Source organism: Bombina bombina, chromosome 2 (assembly GCF_027579735.1).
Source record: "Bombina bombina isolate aBomBom1 chromosome 2, aBomBom1.pri, whole genome shotgun sequence".
In the NCBI taxonomy this organism is placed as follows: Eukaryota; Metazoa; Chordata; class Amphibia; order Anura; family Bombinatoridae; genus Bombina; species Bombina bombina.
In genome coordinates this window covers 369,755,016-369,780,909 of record NC_069500.1, presented here as the reverse complement: position 1 = coordinate 369,780,909, position 25,894 = coordinate 369,755,016, and the positions used below count along the sequence as shown (strand labels likewise).

At 41.6% G+C, this 25,894-nt stretch overlaps 1 protein-coding gene across 12 annotated transcripts in view; it reads left to right on the top strand.

Annotated features, from left to right (window-relative positions):
- Positions 1-25,894, top strand: part of NCOR2 (nuclear receptor corepressor 2) — a 1,025,928-nt gene that overhangs the window by 727,947 nt on the left and 272,087 nt on the right. For all 12 annotated transcript variants that reach the window (XM_053701833.1, XM_053701839.1, XM_053701838.1 and 9 more), the window contains one exon: positions 16,069-16,189. In XM_053701833.1, coding sequence (XP_053557808.1) covers positions 16,069-16,189 — 121 coding nt within the window. The remainder of the gene's footprint in view (positions 1-16,068; positions 16,190-25,894) is intronic.

The window sequence follows — 25,894 nt, the reverse complement described above, 5'->3', positions numbered from 1 at the left end:
AGCCTAAGGGATCTACTTTTCGTCCCTTTCGTGCGGACAAGGCCAAAACGTCACTAGGCCGCAGCGAAAACAGATCAGTCCAAGGGCTCTTGGAAGTCAGTTCAGTCTTGGAATAAGTCCAAGCAGAACAAGAAGCATGCCGACACAAAGTCGGCATGAAGGTGCGGCCCCTGACCGGTCTCCGGACCAAGTAGGAGGCAGATTATCTCTCTTCTCAGAGGCCTGGTTGCAGGACGTTTAACACCCTTGGGTTCAGGAGGTTATTGCCAGGGATACAGGATAGGGTTCAGATCTCATCCACCCAGGGGCAGATTCCTTCTGTCAAATCTGTCTTCCAGACCAGAAAAGAGAGACGTCTTCCCAGAATGTGTGAGGGATCTCCTCTCTGAGTTATTGTACCAGTACCCCCAGCAGAAAGGGGTTTAGGGTACTATTCAAACCTTTTTGTGGTCCCAAAGAAGGAGGGCACGTTCTGCCCGATTCTAGACCTAAAAGGTTTAAACAAGTTTCTGGCTTTTACATTATTCAAAATGGAAACAATCAAATCTATTCTGCCCCTAGTTCAATAGGGGCAGTTCATGACGACAATAGACTTGAAGGATGCCTACCTTAATGTGCCAATCCACAGGGATTACTTCAGGTTCCTGAGATTTGCGTTTCTGAGTTTGTGGCTCTTCCCTTCGGTCTGGCGACGGCCCTGACAGTCTTTACAAAGGTTCTGGGGGCGCTACTTGCAGTAGCCAGATCCAGAGGCATTGCTGTGGCGCCCTATCTTGACAACATCCTAGTACAGGTGCCGTCGTTCAGTCACTCGAGGGCCCTTCTTCTTTTGCTCCAATCTCACGGTTGGAAGATGAACTCAGGAAAGAGCTCCCTGATTCCCAGCAACAGGGTGGAGTTCCTGGAAACGATAATAGATTCCATATCCATGAGGATATTTCTCACAGATCAGCGACGCAGGAAGATTGCGTACACCTGTCTTGCCCTTCAGTCCTCCTCCAGTCCCTCTGTGGCTCAGAGTATCGAGGTGATCGGGCTCATGGTGTCCAACATCAATGTCATTCCATTCGCCAGGTTCCATCTAAGACCTCTTCAGTTGTATATGTTGAGACAGTGGAACAGCGATTATACAGACCTATCCCAACAGATTTCTATGGACGATCGGACGAGGGATACCATCTCTTGGTGGATCTGTCCGGAACAACTGTCCCAAGGGACATCTTTCCTGAGAACGTCCTGGGAGATTGTGACCACGGACGCGAGTCTGGCAGCATGGGGAGCTGTTTGGGGTGCCAGGATGGCTCAGGGAAGTGGTCTCAAGAGGAGTCTCTCCTCCCGATCAATATTCTGGAACTTTGAGCAATCTACAATGCTCTGAGGGCGTGGCCTCCTCTGGGAGAAGCTCCCTAGCAATGAGGGTCCCACAGTTTTTCGCTCTCAGCAATCCACATTCCGGGTGTGGTCAACTGGGAAGCAGATTTTCTCAGCAGGCAATCTTTCCATCCGGGTGAATGGTCTCTCCATCCTGAGGTGTTTGCGGAGATTTGTCACAGATGGAGGACTGTCAGGGTGCAGAAGTGCAAAAATAATCACACGTTTATTAATAGCAAAAAATAATAAAAAGTCCACAAGTCAAATAACAAGCCAGGCGTCAAAACCAGAGCTGGTAATCAGATGAGCTGAGTCAGGAGCCAAAGCGAATAGTCAGACGAGCCGGAATCAGGAACAAGGAAAACAGCAGAGTCAGGAACAAGCCAGGGATCAGGAACCAGGAAGGACATCAGGCAGCCAGGTAATACACAGGAACTCTCACAAACAGGTCTGAGACAACGCAAAGACAAATCATACTGAACAGAGGCCCTTTAAATAATAAATGATTAAATCACAATTCTGAGACTGCATCCTGTCTCACATGGATGATGCACACCAGTCTGGCCATAAAAGGGAGTGCAGAAAATGAGCAGCATCCCCCACAATGCACCATAGTCAGGAAGAGAGATGAGTAAAATGGCTGCCAGCAGCACATGGCAAACAAAACAGGGAAAAACCCTGACAGTACCCTCCCCTCAACGACCCATCCCCCGCGGGAGGACAAAAGGCTTATTGGGGAAACGGGCATGGAAGGCACGGAGGAGGGCGGGAGCATGAACATAAGAGGAGGGAACCCAAGAACGCTCCTCCGGACCGTAGCCCCTCCAATGAACCAAATACTGTACACGGCCCCTGGACATACGAGAGTCAATAATGCTGCTGACCTCATACTCCTCATGGTTGTCAACAAAGATAGGACGGGGGCGATGCAAAACAGTGGTAAACCGATTACAAACCAATGGTTTCAAGAGGGAGACATGAAAAACATTGGAGATGCGCATAGCAGGTGGAAGGTCAAGAGCGTAGGCCACAGGATTAACCCATCGCTGTATTCGAAAAGGACCAACATAAGCCAATTTATTGGAAGGCACATGAAGGTTCAAGTTGCAGGAGGACAGCCAAACTCTCTCACCAACCTGGTAGGACGCCTGCGATCAGCCTGGAACGATTGGTGCTGCATAGAACGATGAAGGCAATCCTGAATCTGCACCCACGTGGAACGGAGTTGCCGGAGATGCTCATCCAAAGCCGGAATACCCTGAGACATGAATGAATCGGGCAACAAGGGTGGTTGAAACCAATAATTCGCCATGAACGGGGATAGCTTGGAGGAAGCATTAATAGCACTATTACGAGCAAACTCTGCCGAAGGTAACCGTTCAGACCAATTATTGTGGTGATCTGAGACATAGCAACAGAGGAACTGCTCCAGAGCTTGATTAGACCGTTCCGCAGCCCCATTGGATTGAGGGTGATATGCTGAGGAGAAGGAAAGCTGGATCCCCATTTGAGCACAAAAGGAACGCCAAAATCTGGAGACAAACTGGCTACCCCGGTCCGACATCTCCTTGGGTAACCCATGTAAACGGAAGACCTCCCGGGCAAAAATTGAAGCAAACTCCTGAGCGGTAGGCAGCTTAATCAAGGGAATGCAATGTGACATTTTAGAAAAACGGTCAACCACCATAAGGATAACGGTATTGCCATTGGAAACAGGGAGCTTGACAATGAAGTCCATGGAAAGATGTGTCCAAGGACGCTCACCATTAGCAATAGGTTGAAGAAGACCCACAGGAAGACGTTGAGGAGTCTTATTCTGTGCACAAACTGAGCAGGAGGCAATATACGCAGCAACATCAGAACGAAGACCTGGCCACTAGAATTGTCGAGTGACAGACCAAATCATTTGGTTCTTGCCTGGGTGACCTGCAGCTTTAGGATGATGGTAAGTGTGCAAAAGTTTAGTTCGAAGTTTCTCAGGAACAAAACACCATTAGGTTTCTCAGGAGGTGCATTGGTTTGTGCAGCCAGAATCTCAAATTAGTACGTATGGTAGCCAAAATATGGTCAGGAGGTATAACAGGAGTAGGTACAGACTCCGCCTTGGACAGAGGCAAAAATTGTCGAGAGAGGGCATCAGCCCTAACATTCTTACTACCAGGCAGGTAGGAGACCACATAATTAAACCGAGACAAAAATAGCGCCCATCTGGCCTGTCGGGGCGACAAACGTTTTGCTTCAGATAGATAAGTTAAATTCTTGTGGTCAGTAAGAATGAGCATTTACACGCTAGTACCCTCGAGAAGATGCCTCCATTCCTTGAGTGCCAAAATTATGGCCAGTAATTCCCTGTCACCAATTTCATAATTGCACTCTGCTGGAGACAATTTCTTAGAGAATAAACCACACGGATGCAAGAAACCGTCAGGCGTAGGACGTTGAGACAAGAGGGCTCCTACTCCAGTTTCAGACGCTTTGACCTCAAGAACGAAAGGCAGGACAGGGTTCGGATGAGCCAGAACTGGAGCGGCAGCAAAGGCAGTCTTAAGACTATCAAAGGTCTTAATGGCAGTAGGTGACCAATGGAGTGGATCATTCTCTTTACGGGTGATGTCCGTTTGACCAAGGAAGAAAAGTTTTTAATAAACTTTCTATAGTAATTGGCGAACCCCAAAGAAACGTTGAATAGACCGAAGACCAACTGGGCGAGGCCACTGCAGAACTGCATATAACTTGTCAGGATCCATGGAGAACCCTGAAATGGAGATAACATAACCTAGGAAGGTTACTTGAGTCTGATGGAACTCACATTTCTCGAGTTTACAAAACAGGCCGTTCTCACATAGTCTCTGAAGAACCGGTGTAACATTAAGACTGCATCCTGTCTCACATGGATGATGCACACCAGTCTGGCCGTAAAAGGAAGTGCAGGAAATGAGCAGCATCCCCCACAATGCACCATAGTCAGGAAGAGAGGTGAGTAAAATGGCTGCCAGCAGCACATGGCAAACAAAACAGGGAAAAACCCTGACAGGGACGCCGGAGATAGATCTCATGGAGTCCAGACTCAATCGCAAGCTACCCTGATACGGGTCGCGGTCCAGAGATCCCAAGGCAGAGCTGATAGATGCCTTAGCGGTTCCTTGGGGGTTCAACCTAGTTTAACTGTTTTCACCGTTGTCACTTCTACCTCGTGTAGTGGCCTGCATCAAGCAGGAGCAAGCTTCGACTATTCTGATTGCGGATCTTGTGGGGATGTCATCGCCTCTATGGAGGTTACCCTGTCGCAGGGATCTGTTGATACAGGGTCCCTTTCAACATCCAAAATCTAGATTCTTTGAGGACTGTGTGGAGATTGAATGCTTAGTCTTGGCCAGGAGAGGTCTTTCTCAGAGAGTGATTGATACTCTTGTTCAGGCCAGGAAGCCGGTCACCCGTCGCATCTATCATAAGGTGTGGAGGACTTACTTGTCCTGGTGTGAGAAGCATGGATATCCTTGGCACAAGATTAAGGTATCCAGGATTTTGTCCTTTTTCCAGGATGGACTGGAGATGGGGCTTGCCGCCAGTTCCTTGAGGGGACAGATTTCGGCATTATCTGTTTTGTTGCACAAGAGGCTTGCTGAGCTTCCTTATATTCAGTCTTTTGTTCAGGCCCTGTCTAGAATCAGGTCTGTTTTTAGACAGTCCGCTCCTCCTTGGAGCTTGAACTTGGTTCTGAGGTTGTTGCAGAGTGTTCCGTTTGAAGCTATGCACTCTACTGACATTGATTCTTTCCTGGAAGGTTCTTTCTCTGTTAGCTATTGCATCGGCTCGCAGAGTCTCTGAGCTGACGGCCTTGCAATTTGAGACTCCTTATTTGGTCTGTCACGCTGAAAAGGCTGTTCTCCGCACTGGTTTGGGATTTCTTCCCAAAGTTGTGTCTAACCGTAACATCAATTAGGAAATAGTAGTTCATTCTTTGTGTCCTAACCCCTCTTCTCCTAAGGAGAGGTTACTACATAATTTGGACGTGGTTCGAGCCTTGAAGTTTTATCTTCAGGCTACTAAAGGATTTCAGACAATCTACTTCTTTTTGTGGTGTATGCAGGGAAGCGCAAGAGGCAGAAAGCCTCTTCAACTTCTTTGTCATTTTGGTTGAGGAGCATGATTTGCTTAGCTTATGAGACAGCGGGACATAAGCCTCCTCAGAGGATCACGGCTCATTTGACTAGAGCTGTGGCTTCGTCATGGGCCTTCAAGAATGAGGCCTCTATGGAGCAGATTTGTAAGGCAGCTACCTGGTCCTCTTTACATACCTTTACAAAGTTTTACAAATTATACGTTTTTGCTTCGGCGGAAGCTGTTTTTGGGAGAAAGGTTTTACAGGCTGTGATGGCCTCAGATTAGGGTCCGCCTTCTTTTTGCCCTCCCGTTTTTCATTCAGTGTCCTCTAGAACTTGGGTATTTGTTCCCACAAGTAATGAATGAAGCAGTGGACTCTCCTCCCCTTTAGATGGAAAACCTAAATTATGCTTACCTGATCATTTTATTTCCATTCGTGGGGAGGAGAGTCCACGGCTCCCGCCCATGTCTCCGGTGGGCGGACATAAAATTTGCGCTTCTGGCACCATTTATACCCTGATATTTCTCCTACTGTTCCTTATTCCCTCGGTAGAATGACTGGGGGAGGAGGTTAGTGGGGGAGGTATTTAAGCCTTTGGCTTGGTTGTCTTTGCCTCCTACTGGTGTCCAGGTACTTAATTTGCACAAGTAATGAATGAAGCTGTGGACTCTCCTCCCCACGATGGAATTTTTTTTTTATCAGGTAAGCATAATTTATGTTTATTCATGCTGAAAAGGTGGTCCTACTTATTAAGCTGTGGTTTCTCCCTAAGGTAGTGTTGGATCATAATATTAATCATGAAATTGATGTTCTTTCTTTTTGTCCTAACCCTTCTTCCCAGAAGGAAAGTCTTTTGCATAACTTGGATGTTGTGCATGCTCTTAAATTTTACCTTCAAGCAACTAAAGATTTTCGGCTGCCTTCTGCCCTGTTTATTGTTTTCTCTGGTAAGCGTAGGGGTCAGAAGGCCACTTCTACCACTCTTCCTCTCTGGTTAAGAAGTTTTATCTGTTTAGCTTATGAGACAGCTGGACAGCAGCCTCCTGAGAGAATTACAGCCCATTTCACTAGAGCTGTTTCATCTTCATGGGCTTTTAAAAATTAAGCTTCTGTGGAGCAAATCTGTAATGTAACTTAATCCTCTATTCATACTTTTTCCAAATTCTACAAATTTTATACTTTTGCCTCAGCTGAGGCTTCTTTTGGGAGAAAGGATCTTCAAGTGGTGGTGCCTTCAGTTTAGTTCCGCCTGTCTTGTTCTCCCTCCCTAATTATTCTGTGTCCTCTAGCTTGGGTATTGGTCCCCACTAGTAATTAGAATGTTTTGTGGACTCTCCATGCCATAGGGAAAAAAAACAAAATGTATGCTTACCTCATAAAGTTATTTACTTCCGGGCATGGAGGGTCCACAACCCACCCATATTCAAATTAAGACAGCAGTTTTTTTTTGTCTAGTCCTCAGGCAACTCTATACCCTTGTGTTATCATCTTTTTCCATTTCCCTTCGGCCGAATGACTGGGGATTATGGGCAAGGGAAGTGATACTTAACAGCTCTGCTGGTGTGCTCTTTGCCTCCTCCTGCTGGCCAGGAGTGAATATCCCACTAGTAATTAGAATGTTTTGTGGACTCTCCATGCCCGGAAATAAATACATTTATCAGATAAGCATACATTTTGTTTTCTAAGCAACTTTCCAATTTCCTTCTGTTGTCAAATTTGCTTCATTCTCTTGGCATTCTTTATTGAAGGAGTAACCATGCACTATGGTAAGCTAGCTAAACACAGGTGAGCTACTGACAAAGGGCATATATGTGCAGCCTCCAATCAGACCCAAGCTCCCATTAGTATATTGCTGCTCCTGAGCCTATCTAGCTATGCTCTTCAACAAAGTAAACAAAGAGAACAAAGCAAATTTGATAATCAAAGTAATTTGGAAAATAAAGTGCATGCTCTATCTGAATCAGCAACGTTTAGTTTAGTTTTTTTCACTTTACTGTCGCTTTAAGAGCTTCTCTCATTCAATCCTGCATTTTCTGTTATACTGTTGTCTTTTTGTGGTAGAGCGAGCTACACAATGCTGTCTAGTTTTTTTTTTTTCAGATTTTTGCTGCAATTATTTTTTTTTTCCAGTATTAATCTGTAAACTGGTGAAGAATCAGAAAATCTTACCCTTAAAGGACACTAAATACATTTCATTCACCTCCCTCTGATGGTGGGTGCTGCCATTTTGTATCTAAGGTTGCAATGCAGAATGTAGTGATAGATTTTAACATGGCGGCACCCATGACTAGAGGAAGGCGAAGAATAACATCTGTACGATGCTTATAAAATGTATTTTGTGTTTGAAGCCCCTTTATCTAATTCATCATAATAAAAATGCTTAAATATTACTATTATCAACTTTATTTGCTGTGCCCTAACTTAGAGAGCTTACAGTTAAAGTGGTTGTTAAGAAAAAGTACTTTATTCTATTAAAAAAAGTAAAAAGATTTAAAAAGAAATTCTGCATGAAAAGGCACATCCATACTGGTAAAAACATATTTCTATTTCTTTCCCAAGGCAGGGAGAGTCCACAACTTCATAACAGTTGGGAATTTCTTGTAATTGGCAAGAGTCCATGAGCTAGTGACGTATGGGATATACAATCCTACCAGGAGGGGCAAAGTTTCCCAAACCTCAAAATGCCTATAAATACACCCCTCGCCACACCCACAATTCAGTTTTTTAAACTTTGCCTCCTATGGAGGTGGTGAAGTAAGTTTGTGCTTGATTTTCTTCTGTGATATGCGCTTCTCAGCATTTTGAAGCCCAATTCCTCTCAGAGTACAGTGAATGGATGTGAAGGGAGTATCACCTATTGAATTCTATGGTTTTCCTCGTGGGAATTCTTTTCTTAGGTTTTCTGTTATCGGTCGTAGAGATTCATCTCCTACCTCCCTTTTCAGATTGACGATATACTCTCATATTCCATTACCTCTACTGATAACTGTTTCAGTACTGGTTTGGCTATATGTGGATGGGTGTCTTTCGATAAGTATGTTTTCATTACTTAAGACACTCTCAGCTATGGTTTGGCACTTTATGAATTAATATAAAGTTTTAAATATATGTATTGTACTTATATTTGCCATGAGACAGGTTTATGTATATTTCCTTTTGCAGACTAACAGTTTCAAAATTGGGAAAAACAAACAGTATTTAGGAAGTAATTTTTTCTTACCTGAGGTATAGTCTTTTCTTCAAAATTGACCTTTTTCTTTAATTTTCACAGGCAAAATTAGGTTTGCGAGGCCGCAAAATGCTAATATTTATTGCATCATTCTTGGCGCGAGAATTTTTTGGGCACGAAGGTACGTTCGTTGACGCAAATTCGCCATTTCCGGCATCTTAGTTGACACCAGGTTCCTTGCACAAGGTTGCGTCTGCCATGACGCAAGTTGTGTCATTTCTGGATGTTGTTAGCGCCAAAAAAATAAATTTTGCATTGCGCATCATACTTGACGCCAAACAATTTAATTATTTAAACCCCACTTCCTATATGCCTCTTGCCTTTTTCTATGCTCAGAGGGCTATGCTGTTTGCATTTTTTCTCCATTCCTGAAACTGGAATGGCTGATAAGGAAATTGATAATGTTGCTTTATATGTTGTTTTTTCTCTTACATTTGCAAGATGTCTCAATCTGAACCTGTCTCATAAACCACTGTTGGATTCCTGCTGCCTGATAACAGTTCTACGAAAGATAAGTGTATCTGTTGTAAATTAGTAGATATTATATCTCCAAATGTAGTATGTAACAGTTGTCATGATAAGCTTTTACATGCAGAGAATGTATCCATCAGTACTAGTACAATGCCTGTTGTTCCTACATCTAATGTACATTATATCCCTGTGAATATAAAAGATTTTATTGCTGATGCGATTCAGAAGACTGTCTGCTATTCCACCTTCTAATAAACGTAAAAGGTCTTTTAAAAGTTCTCATAAAGTTGATGAAATTTCAAATGACCGACAACATACTGATTTATCCTCCTCTGATGAGGATCTATCTGATTCAGAAGATCCTACCTAAGATATTGACACTGACAAATCTACTTATCTCTTTAAGATGGAGTATATTCGTTCCTTGTTAAAAGAGGCGTTGATTACTTTCTATAAACCTCCTGTGGTTACTCCAGAGGTTTTTCCAGTTCCTGATGCTATTTCTGATATGATTTCAAAGGAATGGAATAGGCCTGGTACTTCTTTTATTCCTTCTGCTTGGTTTAAAAAGTTGTATCCCTTGCTAGCAATTATATTGGAATTTTGGGAAAAAATCCCCAAGGTTGATGGGGCTATTTCTACTCTTGCCAAACGTACTACTATTCCTATGGAAGATAGTACTTCCTTTAAGGACCCTTTAGATAGGAAACTTGAATCTTATCTAAGGAAAGCTTATTTATATGTTGGCTATCTTCTCAGGCCTGCCATTTCTATGGCTGATGTTGCTGCTGCATCAACTTTTTGGTTGGAAAGTTTAGCGCAACAGGAAACCGATCCTGATTTGTCTAGCATTGTTCGCTTGTTTCAACATGCTAATCATTTTATCTGTGATGCTATTTTTCATATCATCAAAATTGATGTTAAAGCTATGCCTTTAGCTATCTTAGCTAGAAGAGCTTTGTGGCTTAAATATTGGAATGCTGACATGGTATCTAAGTCTAGATTGCTATCTCTTTCTTTCCAAGGTAACAATTTATTTGGTTCTCAGTTGGATTCAATTATTTCAACTGTTACTGGGGGGAAGGGAGTTTTTTTACCTCAGGATAAAAGATATAAGGGTAAATCTAAGGCTTCTAATTGATTTTGTTCTTTTCGACAGAATAAGGATCAGAAAGCCAATCCTTCCCCCAAAGAATCTGTTTCCAATTGGAAACCCTCTTCAAGTTGGAATAAATCCAAGCCTTTTAAGAAACCAAAGCCAGCCCCCAAGTCTACATGAAGGTGTGGCTCTCACTCCAGCTCAGCTGGTGGGGGGCAGATTACAATTTTTCCAAAACATTTGGGCAGATTCTGTCCAAAATCGATGGGTTCAGAGCATTGTCTCTCAAGGGTATTGAATAGGATTCAGAGTAAGATGATCTGTGAGAAGATTTTTTCTCTCATGCGTTCCAGCAAACCCAGTGAAGGTTCAGGCTTTTCTGAAGTGTGTTTCAGATCTAGAGCTTTCAGGGGTAATTATACAAGTTCCGTTTTAGAAACAGGGTCTGGGGTTTTATTCAAATCTATTCATTGTCCCAAAGAAAGAAAATTCATTCAGGCCAGTTCTGGATCTGAAAATCTTGGACCGTTTTGTAAGAGTGCCAACTTTCAAAATGGTAATTATAAGGACTATTCTACCTTTTGTTCAGCAAGGTAATTATATGTCCATGATAGACTTACAGGATGCATATCTTCAAATTCCGATTCATCCAGACCACTATCGGTTTCTGAGATTTTCTTTTCTAGACAATCATTACCAATTTGTCGCTCTTCCATTTGGCCTAGCCACAGCTCCAAGATTTTTTTCAAAAGTTCTTGGTGTCCTACTCTCTGTAATCAGAGAACAGGGTATTGCGGTGTTTCCTTATTTGGACGATATCTTGGTACTAGCTCAGTCTTTACATTTTGCCGAATCTCACACAAATCAACTAGTGTTGTTTCTTCAAAGACATGGTGGGAGGATCAATTTACCAAAAAGTTCCTTTATTCCTCAGACAAGGGTAACCTTTTTAGGTTTCCAGATAGATTCAGTGTCCATGACTCTGTCTCTAACAGACGAATAAAATTGGTTTCAGCTTGTCGGAACCTTCAGTCTCAATTGTTCCCTTCAGTGGCTATGTGCATGGAAGTTTTAGGTCTCATGACTGCAGCGTCCGACGCAATCTCTTTTGCTCGTTTTCATATGAGACCTCTCCAGCTTTGTATGCTAAAGTAATGGTGCAGGGATTATACAAAGATATCACAATTAATATCCTTAAATCCCAGTGTTTGACTATCTCTGACTTGGTGGTTAGATCACCATCGTATAGTTCTAGGGGCCTCTTTGGTTCGTCCAACCTGGACTGTAATCACAACAGATGCAAGTCTTTCAGGTTGGGGAGCTGTCTGGGGAACTCTGACAGCACAAGGGGTTTGGGAATCTCAAGAGACCAGGTTACCAATCAATATTTTAGAACTCTGTGCTATTTTCAGGGCTCTTCAGGTTTGGCCTCTCTTGAAGAGAGAACCATTCATTTGTTTTCAGACAATGTCACAACTGTGGCATATGTCAATCATCAGGGCGGGACTCACAGTCCCCTAGCTATGAAAGAAGTATCTTGGATACTTGCTTGGGCTGAATCCAGCTCTTTTCTAATTTCTGCGGTACATATCCCAGGTATAGACAATTAGGAAGCGGATTATCTCAGCCGTCAGACTTTACATCCGGGGGAGTGGTCTCTCCATCCAGATGTGTTTTTTCAGATTGTTCACATGTGGGGTCTTCCAGAAATATATCTGATGGCTTCTCATCTAAACAAGAAACTTCCCAGGTACCTATCCAATTTTCGGACGGCCCTAGTGGCCTGAGAGTGAAGGAGGGCAGCTAATGCTGTTTGTTGGATAGTTTTTTTTTTTAGTAAGTTTGTGTAGTCTAAGGCGGAGTCGGTGGATGCGTTAGCAGTTCCTTGGTTTTACCAACCTGCTTGTATCTTTCCGCCTCTAGTTCTTCTTCCAAGAGTGATCTTCAAAATCATCATGGAACATTCGTTTGTGTCTCTGGTAGCTCCAGCATGGCCTCACAGGTTCTGGTATGCGGGCCTTGTCCGGATGTCCAGTTGTCAACCTTGGCCACTTCCTTTAAGACCAGGCCTTCTGTCTCAAGGACCTTTTTTCCATCAGGATCTCAAATTGTTAAATTAGAAGGTATGGAAATTGAACGCTTTGTGCTTAGTCATAGAGGTTTCTCTGACTCAGTGATTGATACTATGTTACAGGCTCGTAAATCTGTTTCTAGGAATATTTATTATCGAGTTTGGAAGACTTACATTTCATGGTGTTCTCATAAATTCTCCTGGCATTCTTTTAGAATTCCTAGAATTTTACAGTTTCTTCATGATGGTTTGGATAAAGGTTTGTCTGCAAGTTCCTTGAAGGGACAAATCTCTGCTCTTTCTGTTTTATTTCACAGAAAGATTGCTAAGCTTCCTGATATTTACTGTTTTGTTCAAGCTTTGGTCCGTATCAAGCCTTTCATTAAATCAATCTCTCCTCCTTGGAGTCTTAATTTGGTTTTGAAAGCTTTACAGGCTCCTCCTTTTGAGCCTATGCATTCTTTGGATATTAAATTACATTCTTGGAAAGTGTTGTTCCTTTTGGCTATTTCTTCTGCTAGAAGAGTTTCTGAATTATCTGCTCTTTCTTGTGTGTCACCTTTTCTGATTTCTCATCAAGATAAGGCAGTCTTGCGGACTTCATTTAAATTTTTACCTAAAGTTGTGAATTCTAACAACTTTAATAGGGAAATTGTTGTCCCCTCTTTGTGTCCTAATCCTAAGAATTCTTTGGAAAGATCCTTACATTCTCTGGATGTTGTAAGAACTTTAAAATATTATGTATTTTCTGGTTCTAGGATAGGTCAGAAAGCTTCTGCCATTCCCTTGGCATCTTGGTTAAAGATTTTGATTTATAAGGCTTATTTGGAGTCGGGTCAGGCCCCTCCTCAGAGAATCGCAGCTCATTCTACTAGATCAGTCTCCACTTTGTGGGCTTTTAAGAATGAAGCTTCAGTTGATCAGATTTGCAAAGCAGTGACTTGGTCTTCTTTGCATACATTTATTAAATTCTACCTTTTGATGTATTTACCTCTTCGGAAGCAGTTTTTGGTAGAAAAGTTCTTCAGGCAGCTGTTTCAGTTTGATTCATCTGCTTATGTTTTAAGTTCTTTTCTTTCAATTATGAGAAAAAATTATTGTTTTGGTTGTGGATTTAATTTTTTCAGCGGAAAATGGCTGTTTTTATTTTATCCCTCCCTCTCTAGTGACTCTTGTGTGGAGTTACACATCTTGTATATTTCTATCCCATACGTCTCTAGCTCATGGACTCTTGACAATTACATGAAAGAAAACATAATTTATGGCAAGAATCCATGAGACCCACCCTTTTTTATTGTGGTTATGTTTTTTAGTATAAAGCACAATTATATTTCCAAATTCCTTTTTTTTATACTTTTTACTCCTTTTTTCTATCATCCCACTACTTGGCTATTCATTAAACTGAATTTAGGGTGTGGTGAGGGGTGTATATATTTATAAGCATTTTGAGGTTTGGTGAGTTCTTACATAAATTATGTTACATAAATTATGTTATCTAAACCTGACCACCAGGAGGAGGCAAAGACACCACAGCCAAAGGCTATAAATACCCCTCCCACTTCCCCATCCCCTCAGTCACTCTTTGCCTGTCGTCACTAGAGGAGGATGGCAGAGAAGGTGTATAGAAGATAGTCCTTAATGGGAGTGTTCCCTACAAGAGAGGACTGGGTATTGGAGTAACCATGTCAATCTCTTAGTGAGAGTAGTGGTGAAGGTTAGATCCTTTTATTTATCAAGGAACGTTCTCTGTTAGCATAAGTATAGTTCACTAACTGCCCTTAGGAAATCAGGGTAGACAAATTACACTGCTTCTCCTGTGTTTCGCTGTCAGGGAAGATGCCTGTCACACCTTGTGCAGCTGTGTGCGTGTTCCACAGCGGATTCCTGGGGGTCCCTTTATTTATTATGGGAATATGTGTTCTCATAGGTGGGCCTCAAGAGAACTCAATGTGGTTTTTTTCTATACTTCCCCTGAGGGATCTGGGGTAACAGCTCCGGTAGCGGGAGTTCTTTTATTGGGACACTTGGGGACTTAACTCTCTTGTGGAGTATTTGTGAGGTGTTGAGGCGGTTCTGAGTTCCTCCTTTAACAGATGGCGACTGGGGCTCTGATTTTTCTTTCTGCGCAATAGTTTTCCTTGCACGCTTAGACCGTCAGTGGGGGCGGATTTACATCAAGCCCCACGTGACCGGCTTCTCTTCCTCTTGTCGGCAATGCTAGGAGCTGTGGTGCATCTCGTAATAGCGGTTGCATCTGGGAGAGTCCTGTGTCTATCCTGTGTCTCTAGGAGGGGGTAAGCAACCCAGCTTACGTCATGGTAGAGGTGCATTTTTTCAAAATTTTACAAATTTCTCTAGGAGGGGGTAAGTAACCCAGCCTAAGGAATGGTAGAGGTGCACTTTTTCAAAATTTTACAAATTTGATGTGTTTCCTTCGGCTTAATCGGCTTTTGGGAGAAAGGTGTTGCAAGCTGTGGTGCCCTCAGTTTAGGGTCAGCCTTCTTTTGTTTTTGTCCCTCCCGTTTTGTTCATTAGTGTCCGCTGGAGCTTGAGTATTGGTTCCCAACAGTTATGAAGTTGTGGACTCTCCCTGCCTTGGGAAGGAAAACTAAATTTATGCTTACCAGATACATTTCTTACTTTCCTGGCAGGGAGAGTTCACAACCCCGCCCGGTTTTCTGGGTTTTTTTCCGGCAGCTTCCTTTTTGAAAGTTTTTTCTTCTGGCACCTTTATACCCTAATGCTTCTCCTTCTTTTCCTCGTTCCCTCAGCCGAATGACTGGGGGGATGGGGAAGTGGGAAGGGGTATTTATAGCCTTTGGCTGGGTTGTCTTTGCCTCCTCCTAGTGGTCAGGTGTAGATATTCCTAACCGTTATGAAGTCGTGGACTTTCCCTACCAGGAAGGAAAGGAATTTATCTAGTAAGCATACATTTAGTTTATACCACCTATTCAAAAAGTCTCATGTGTACAGATATGTATTCTACACCAACCACAAACCATATCAAGTTTGCTATGTTTGAAGTTCTCCTGTTCCAGACAATATTGCTGCCTAGGGTGTCAAAATTGCTGAAATTTTATTGTTTCCAGCAAAAATATAATAGTTTGGGGAAGTGTCCTAAACATTACTACATATTTGTTATGTCTGAATTTAAATTAGAGGTAATACCTCCCAACATTTGTGGATGAAAATAAGGTACACAGGAGTTTGAAAGGAGCCCGCCACCATTTCATGGGTGGAGCCGTGTGGGGAGGGATCAAGGGTGGTTAGTGGGTGGGATTGTTGGTGTTTCTGGGTGGTCTGTGGGTGTTCCATGGGCGGGGCTAAGGGAAATTGTGTAAAGAGGGACATATGGCCGTCTCAGTGGGACAAAGGGACAGCGGTCAGAGTCGGGGACAGTCCCTCTCAAACAGGGACATTTGACAGGTCTGAGAGGTCCCTGTATTGCACATTATTTTCTGGTATAATGGGCAATACACACAATTTTGAATAGCACTGTCAATTGTGTTTTGTCAAATGCTGGGAAAGTTAATTTAAGGTCTATTTTGATTAGAACATGTAGATATATTTAGGGTGCACTTTGAAATCCCATTAGGGTAAAACTGCAGCATTTATTAATATTTACTGGCCATTAGTAATCTTTATTTACTTTAAACACAAGCAGACTGAGCTGTATGAGAGGATAAACTGGCTGGGTTATGACATCTGTATTTTGTGTGCAGGCTGCTATCTCCCCGACCCAGTTTGTTGAGCCCTGGCAGTGATGCTCGTGTGAACTCCTCGCCTCAGAAGCCACTGGACCTGAAACAACTGAAACAGAGAGCAGCTGCTATACCACCCATAGTAAGTGTCTGAAGGGGCACTCCCTTTTAGTTAGCAAATAAGCAGAAATGCGTGCAACCTGCAGCCTCCTTCCTGCTGTGAGCACGGCCTGCTGGGTATTGCTGACGTTCACGCTTGTTTGTTTCTCAACTCAACAATTCTGAAATTTAGTTCAAATTAGTAGATGGTAAGTGGTATTCATGTAGCTGTTATTGTCAAATGCACAAAACCTTTTTTATCTTTAGTAGTTATGTAACTGAGCACCAATTTTTTTAAGTGACCTTGCTGATTCTAAACAGTTGAAGATCATCTAAAATGGTATTTGTAATTATGTTTGTTGTTGTTTTTCTCTCCTTGTACAGTGGAAAGGGGTCAGATACTCTGTAGTTGCTAATGTTGCTTACACAGCTTGGTCATATTAATTAAAGGGACATAAAGGAGCAATAATGTTCTAATTTGTATTATTCCACTATTATTTTTCCACATTTGTGTGTTTAACCGCTGCAAATAGGTTTAAAGCATAGTTAAAGGGATATTAATTAAAGGAATATGAAACTCAAACATTTACTTTCGTGATTTAGATAGAGCATACAATTTTAAAAAAGTTTCCAATTTCTGTTATCAAATTTGCTTTGTTTCCATGATATACTGTGTTGAAGAGATGGGTATCTGCTGCACTACATCACAGGAAATAGTTGTGCATGCAGTGCTCTTGCAAATGGATAGCATTCTTGCAAAACTGCTGCCATTATAGTGCTTCAGAAATGTGCCGGCTCCTAAGCATATGTGCCTTCTTTTCAACAAAAGATACCAAGAGAACAAAGAACATTGACAATAGAAGTAAATTAGAAAGTTGTTTACAATTGCATGCTCTATCTGAATCATGAAAGAAAAAAAATTGGGTTTCATGTCCCTTTAAACTGCTGATTACAGCTACAATAGTATAATTACTATACACCATGCTACTGTTTTTCCTCATGTGGCTGCAGTGGTTCTTAACCCTTTACAGGTGCCTGTTGGTGACAGAAGTGATGCACATTCACAGTTCAGTGACATTGCTGGCTTTTCCACAGCTGTATCTTGTATTTCATTTTAGCCTGCAGAATAGTGAGAGGGGGCTTTCCTTTTTTTACTGTTTTAAATTGTAAATAAAAAAAATAATAAATATATATATATATATAAGCTTTCAGTAATAATACATTGCAATAGAGCAATGCAATTGCTGCACAACTGTAAACCTCATGCTCTGTATCATTATAAGGAGATAAGGTAATTGTTGTGGGCTGGAACTACAAAGCAGGAAATGCGTTGCAGGAGCAGAGTAGAGCCAAGCAGCAGATCTCTTTAGGCAAGTTACCGGATACACAGGTATGTTTGGGCAGAGCAGAAGTGTAGTCAAAAAGAAAGCCAAATATTAGCACCAGGTTATCCACCAGGGTTCATGCATCAAATCAGGAGAAAACAAACTCGTAAGCCAGGTCACAGCAGAGAAGGGTAAGATGGCCAAGAACAAGATTGCCAAGGTTTTCATGGGAAAAAAAACCAAGCACTGAATGGGAGACGAGGATAAACTTTTAACACCTCTCATTCAGTCTTCGTGCCAAAGGTCACTTCTGACGTATAAATATCGCTATCCTAGCACACAAACCGTTCCATAGGGACACAGAACTGAACAGTGTGCGCACTGCCAGCCCCACTATGCCGAGTCTTCACAGCTTCAGATCCCTTCAGGATAGCGCACCCAATGGTCTTCGAAGCCACAGTAGAGCGTCTTCTAACGTGCTTAAGGATCCGGCTGCTTGAAAGCATAGAGTGGTCCTTACTCATTCATGCTGAACCAAAGTGCGCAATAAACTGAAATAAACCACAGCAACGCTGATCAGTGATTGTGCATCTCTTTTGTCTCAAAAATATCTCAACTTCAAGATGGCCGCACCCTTTATGAAGATATGGAGCATCAACAAACCATCACTTGTAAGATAAGACAATGATTTTGGAGAGAGCTGCAGCCATAGGAGGAAAAATAATAGCACATGGGGATAGTAACGCTACTGTTGTAGTTTGAAGTGTGTTTGTTGAACACAGCCAGTGATTAGTGACTGTGCACACATGCAACCCCCTATTTGCACAGTGGCCATGTTCTGGACCAGTAGTGCATTGCCAGTCCAAGCTATCTTTGACTATGTATTTAACTCCTTTGTGGTAATTGAACATAATATTATTATTAATATACTTTATTTAGTATATGGGTAGTAGGCTTCCCTGAACAAAAATGTCTTTAGGAAGTGTTTAAAAGATAGCAGGTTAGGGGAAAGTCTGACAGCACAAGGGAGAGTGTTCCAGAGGTTTGGTGCCGCACAAGAGAAGTCCTGCAGTCTTGCATGGAAAGAGGTGATCATGGAAGATGCAAGGAGCAGGTCATTGTTGAACCTTAGTGGGGGGACTGGAGTGTATTTGTTGATTAGTGAGGGCAGGTAGTGGGGAGCAGTGTTGGTAAACGCTTTGTCGGTCAGGGTGAGATTATTGAATTTACTGCTGCTGTGAATGGGGAGCCAGTGAAGTGACTCGCAGAGATGCAGCAGACACAGAGCGACAGGAAAGGTGGATTAGCCTGGCAGAGGCATTTAGGATGGATTTAAAGGGGTAGAGGCGGGAGAGAGGAAGGTCACTGAGTACTGTAGTTTATTACAAGGGAGGGGATTAGTTGCTTTGTGATGTCAGCACTCCAGCAACACTGCAATAATAAAGTGCTCTAGCACATTAGAGCAGTTTGTTATTGATCCTTTATGTCCCTTTAAGTTCTTTCACAAGAGAAAACTTTTTAAGATTTTTCTTTGTTAAAAATGAAGATTGTCTTATTTAGAAAACGCTTTTAAATGTAGTCTTCTCATTTTCTTTTATGGTGGACCCAATAACTATTCCAGTAATGCGATTGTCCACTTCTTCATATTTGTACAACTCTTTCCATGTGAATTATTAGTATTATCTAGGCAAACAGTCAGTCTGAGTGGTAGTGGTCCTTTTATTGATATTCCTGCCTAGATAGCTTTTTATCATGATTCACCTGTGCAGACCAAGCGGTTTACAAATAGGGGTGTTAGCACTAGAGATGCAAATTCAGGTCAACACAAATCCTAAATCCTTCAAGAAAAAAAAGGTTCAAGAAATATTTACATTAAGCATTAAATGGATTACGTAATTTTGTTCCCTTATTCTCTGATGTTTCTGATAAGATACACAAAAAGCTGCCAGTACTGAAAGGTAGAATAATACTAAATACCATTAGAGCCAGCCAACCTTATTTATTATGTTGTTTTTCTGATCTGGCAGTAGTTTTATTTGTTACCTGTGTAGCTCTGTGTATTAATTGTCATGTTTGCACAGCTAGTGGTTACTGCAGGACTCGGAGAGCTTCTCATGCTAGAATTATGTGCCTGATCAGTTTCTTGACATCATTAATGGTTCTGACCTGTTCTGCAACATCAAACATTCTGTCGCTTCCTTTAATGTCCACCCAGTTGCCTTGACCAAGCGTTCATAACCTGATGAACTGGGTTTGTTATCCCTGTAATACGCTTCTCCTGAAACCTTTGCTATTTCAAAGTAATGTTCTTGACATTTGGCCTTTTTTTATTACTATGTTTGTGCATCATCTAGGGAGAGTCATAATGTCCAGTACGGACGAATAACATTCAAAATGTAAAAAAACAAGCGTTTCTGTATCTAGGCGTTTTTATCAACAATCTGCCACAGTTTTATAATCTGGAATTTAAACACAGATTTTTATAAATCGTTTGAATATACCTAGGATTGGTGTAAGGAATTATGTTAAAGGGACAGTAAAGGCTAAATTAAACTTTCAAGAGAGAGTGCAATTTTGAACAAATTTCCGTTTACTTCTGTTATCTAATTTGCTTTGTTCTGTTGGTATCCTTTGTTGCAAAGCAAACCTAGGTAGGATCAGAAGCAGCAATGTGCTACTGGGAACAAGCTGCTCATTGGTAGCTACATACATATGCCTCTTGTGATTAGTTCAGCAGATCTTTTTATCTAGCTCCTAGTAATGCATCGCTTGGAACCAATATTTGGCAGGGATTAAACACATAGTTAAATGCAAGCATTTATCCACTTAATTCAGATCCTTGCAATTTACCTTGTGTAAGCTTAGACCAAAAATCACATCCAAATATTAAGCATAGATGACAGTTGTGAAGAGTTCGGTTATTTAGCCATTTTAATATCACTACGTATATTACAGAATAAAATCTACTTTGGATCTGGTCTATTAGATTCTTAAAGGGACAGTCTACTCCAGAATTATTGTTAAAAAAGATAGATAATTCCTTTATTACCCATTCCCCAGTTTTCCACAACCAAAACGGTTATATTATATATATATTATTATATTATATTATTAATATACTTTTTACCTCTGTGATTACCTTGTATCTAAGCCTCTGCAGACTGCCCCCTTATTTCAGTTCTTTTGACAGACTTGCATTTTAGCCAATCAGTGCTGACTCGCAAATAGCTCCATGTTAAGTGAGCACAATATTATCTATATGACACACATGAACTAGAGCCGTCTAGCTGTGAGAAACTGTTAAAATGCACTGAGATAAGAGGCGGTCTTCAAGGGTTTAGAAATTAGCATATGAGCCTGACTAGATTTAGCTTTCAACAAAGAATACCAAGAAAACAAAGCAAATTTGATGATAAAAGTAAATTGGAAAGTTGTTTAAAATTACATGCCCTATCTGAAGAGCAGAAGAGGTAAGATAAACCTTTTAAACCTTGCAAAGTCTACAACACTGTGGCATCCATTATTTTGTGGAGAGTAAAACATAACTTATTCCTTTAATATTTAAATAGTTAATATATTTTTTAAAAGTGCATCTGCTTATTATTATCAGATGTATCTTTAAATATGTTTCCCTGGGTACTATTGATGTAAAGAAATAAACATGTGGAAGATGATGTTTAAAGTAAATGTAAATTTTGATGGTAAAGTGCCCGGTTTTTAAAAATTCGATTAAAAACAGGGGCACTTTAATTCATCAAAATTTACATATTTCACTCCTGTTGTAAAAAAAAAACTTACCTTTTAAACTTGACAGCAGCTCCAGCTTCCCCCGGTCGTCGCAAGCCATTTCTGATGTCAGAAATGATGGATAGGTCATCCTCCAATCACGGCTCCCCCCCCCCCCCCCCCCCCGGGGGAATCAGTGTCTGATTCAATGCCGTGATTGGAGGAAGGCGGATTTCTCTTTTTAGACCCAGGAAGAGGCTTTGCGATGGGTGGAAGAAGCTGGAGCTGCTGTCAAGATAAAAAGGGAAGTTTTTTTTCACAACAGGAGTGAAATGCAAATTTTGATGAATTAAAGTGCCCCTGTTTTTAATCGAATTTTTAAAAACCGGGCACTTTACCATCAAAATTTACATTTACTTTAAACATCATCTTCCACATGTTTATTTCTTTACATCAATAGTACCCAGGGAAACATTTACATTCACTTTAAGGTTTCTATATGTTAGGTGACAAATATGTGGCAGTTTAGTGATGTTAATAATGCCGTTAGATTTGATTCTGCTACAATTAAATATAAATTGCTTTATCAGTATATAAGTATTAGAGATGGTAAGAGATTACAAAGTCATTATTTTTAACCCTAGAATGAAAGGATACTGTAAAGTAAATTGGCCAATATAAAACATTTTTAAAGACAGAGACAATGATATAGTAAATAATGTGTGCTTTAAAGGGACAGTCAAAATGAAACTTTAATGGTTTTGACAAAGCATGCAATTTAAAAAGATAAAAAAAACTTTCCAATGTACTTCTGTTGGCACATTTGCTTTGTTCACTTTGTATTCTTTGTGTAAAAGTAAACCTGAGTAGTCTCATAGGACCTCAGGATCATATGTCTTTAGTACTTTTTGACATTATTTTTTACAACAATGTTTGTTGCAATGATATACATTGTTGCAAACAGTGCCACCATACACCTATATTACGAGTGTTGCGCTAACTGCAGTGCAAGTGCGATATCGGTTTTTGTTAGGCGTCCTAGAGCGTCTTCATCCTCACCAGTCCTTATGTTATTAAATAATATTTAATAACATTAGGACTGGTGAGGCTAGAGAGGCTGAAGACGCTTTAGGGAGCCTAACAAAAACCGATATCGCACTTGCACTACAGTTAGCGCAACACTCGTAATCTAGGTCCTCTCCTGAGCTTCTGCGAGACTACCAAGGTTTCCTCTTCAACAAAGAATACAAATAGAACAAAGCCAATTTAAAAAGAATAACTTTTTTCTCCAACATAGGTGTGTCCGGTCCACGGCGTCATCCTTGTGGGATATTCTCTTCCCCAACAGGAAATGGCAAAGAGCCCAGCAAAGCTGGTCACATGATCCCTCCTAGGCTCCGCCTACCCTAGTCATTCTCTTTGCCGTTGTACAGGCAACATCTCCACGGAGATGGCTTAGAGTTTTTTAGTGTTTAACTGTAGTTTTTATTATTCAATCAAGAGTTTGTTATTTTAAAATAGTGCTGGTATGTACTATTTACTCAGAAACAGAAAAGAGATGAAGATTTCTGTTTGTATGAGGAAAATGATTTTAGCAACCGTTACTAAAATCCATGGCTGTTCCACACAGGACTGTTGAGAGCAATTAACTTCAGTTGGGGGAACAGTGAGCAGTCTCTTGCTGCTTGAGGTATGACACATTCTAACAAGACGATGTAATGCTGGAAGCTGTCATTTTCCCTATGGGATCCGGTAAGCCATGTTTATTAAGATAGTAAATAAGGGCTTCACAAGGGCTTATTAAGACTGTAGACTTTTTCTGGGCTAAATCGATTCATTATTAACACATATTTAGCCTTGAGGAATCATTTAATCTGGGTATTTTGATAAGATTATATCGGCAGGCACTGTTTTAGACACCTTATTCTTTAGGGGCTTTCCCAAATCATAGGCAGAGCCTCATTTTCGCGCCGGTGTTGCGCACTTGTTTTTGAGAGGCATGACATGCAGTCGCATGTGTGAGGAGCTCTGATACATAGAAAAGACTTTCTGAAGGCGTCATTTGGTATTGTATTCCCCTTTGGGCTTGGTTGGGTCTCAGCAAAGCAGATACCAGGGACTGTAAAGGGGTTAAAGTTAAAAACGGCTCCGGTTCCGTTATTTTAAGGGTTAAAGCTTCCAAATTTGGTGTGCAATACTTTTAAGGCTTTAAGACACTGTGGTGAAATTTTGGTGAATTTTGAACAATTCCTTCATATTTTTTCGCAATTGCAGTAATAAAGTGTGTTCAGTTTAAAATTTAAAGTGACAGTAACGGTTTTATTTTAAAACGTTTTTTGTACTTTGTTATCAAGTTTATGCCTGTTTAACATGTCTGAACTACCAGATAGACTGTGTTCTGAATGTGGGGAAGCCAGAGTTCCTACTCATTTAAATAAATGTGATTTATGTGACAATGACAATGATGCCCAAGATGATTCCTCAAGTGAGGGGAGTAAGCATGGTACTGCATCATTCCCTCCTTCGTCTACACGAGTCTTGCCCACTCAGGAGGCCCCTAGTACATCTAGCGCGCCAATACTCCTTACTATGCAACGATTAACGGCTGTAATGGATAATTCTGTCAAAAACATTTTAGCCAAAATGCACACTTATCAGCGTAAGCGCGACTGCTCTGTTTTAGATACTGAAGAGCATGACGACGCTGATAATAATGGTTCTGAAGGGCCCCTAAACCAGTCTGATGGGGCCAGGGAGGTTTTGTCTGAGGGAGAAATTACTGATTCAGGGAACATTTCTCAACAAGCTGAACCTGATGTGATTACGTTTAAATTTAAGTTGGAACATCTCCGCATTCTGCTTAAGGAGGTATTATCCACTCTGGATGATTGTGACAAGTTGGTCATCCCAGAGAAACTATGTAAAATGGACAAGTTCCTAGAGGTCCCGGGGCTCCCAGAAGCTTTTCCTATACCCAAGCGGGTGGCGGACATTGTAAATAAAGAATGGGAAAGGCCCGGTATTCCTTTCGTCCCTCCCCCCATATTTAAAAAATTGTTTCCTATGGTCGACCCCAGAAAGGACTTATGGCAGACAGTCCCCAAGGTCGAGGGAGCGGTTTCCACTTTAAACAAACGCACCACTATACCCATAGAAGATAGTTGTGCTTTCAAAGATCCTATGGATAAAAAATTAGAAGGTTTACTTAAAAAGATGTTTGTTCAGCAGGGTTACCTTCTACAACCAATTTCATGCATTGTCCCTGTCGCTACAGCCGCTTGTTTCTGGTTCGATGAGCTGGTAAAGGCGGTCGATAGTGATTCTCCTCCTTATGAGGAGATTATGGACAGAATCAATGCTCTCAAATTGGCTAATTCTTTCACCCTAGACGCCACTTTGCAATTGGCTAGGTTAGCGGCTAAGAATTCTGGGTTTGCTATTGTGGCGCGCAGAGCGCTTTGGTTGAAATCTTGGTCAGCTGATGCGTCTTCCAAGAACAAGCTACTTAACATTCCTTTCAAGGGGAAAACGCTGTTTGGCCCTGACTTGAAAGAGATTATCTCTGATATCACTGGGGGTAAGGGCCACGCCCTTCCTCAGGATCGGCCTTTCAAGGCCAAAAATAAACCTAATTTTCGTCCCTTTCGTAGAAACGGACCAGCCCAAAGTGCTACGTCCTCTAAGCAAGAGGGTAATACTTCTCAAGCCAAGCCAGCTTGGAGACCAATGCAAGGCTGGAACAAATGAAAGCAGGCCAAAAAACCTGCCACTGCTACCAAGACAGCATGAAATGTTGGCCCCCGATCCGGGACCGGATCTGGTGGGGGGCAGACTCTCTCTCTTCGCTCAGGCTTGGGCAAGAGATGTTCTGGATCCTTGGGCGCTAGAAATAGTCTCCCAAGGTTATCTTCTGGAATTCAAGGGGCCTCCCCCAAGGGGGAGGTTCCACAGGTCTCAGTTGTCTTCAGACCACATAAAAAGACAGGCATTCTTACGTTGTGTAGAAGACCTGTTAAAAATGGGAGTGATTCATCCTGTTCCATTAGGAGAACAAGGGATGGGGTTCTACTCCAATCTGTTCATAGTTCCCAAAAAAGAGGGAACGTTCAGACCAATCTTAGATCTCAAGATCTTAAACAAGTTTCTCAAGGTTCCATCGTTCAAAATGGAAACCATTCGAACAATTCTTCCTTCCATCCAGGAAGGTCAATTCATGACCACGGTGGATTTAAAGGATGCGTATCTACATATTCCTATCCACAAGGAACATCATCGGTTCCTAAGGTTCGCATTCCTGGACAAGCATTACCAGTTCGTGGCGCTTCCTTTCGGATTAGCCACTGCTCCAAGGATTTTCACAAAGGTACTAGGGTCCCTTCTAGCTGTGCTAAGACCAAGGGGCATTGCTGTAGTACCTTACTTGGACGACATTCTGATTCAAGCGTCGTCCCTTCCTCAAGCAAAGGCTCACACGGACATCGTCCTGGCCTTTCTCAGATCTCACGGATGGAAAGTGAACGTGGAAAAGAGTTCTCTATCTCCGTCAACAAGGGTTCCCTTCTTGGGAACAATAATAGACTCTTTAGAAATGAGGATTTTTCTGACAGAGGCCAGAAAAACAAAACTTCTAGACTCTTGTCGGATACTTCATTCCGTTCCTCTTCCTTCCATAGCGCAGTGCATGGAAGTGATAGGTT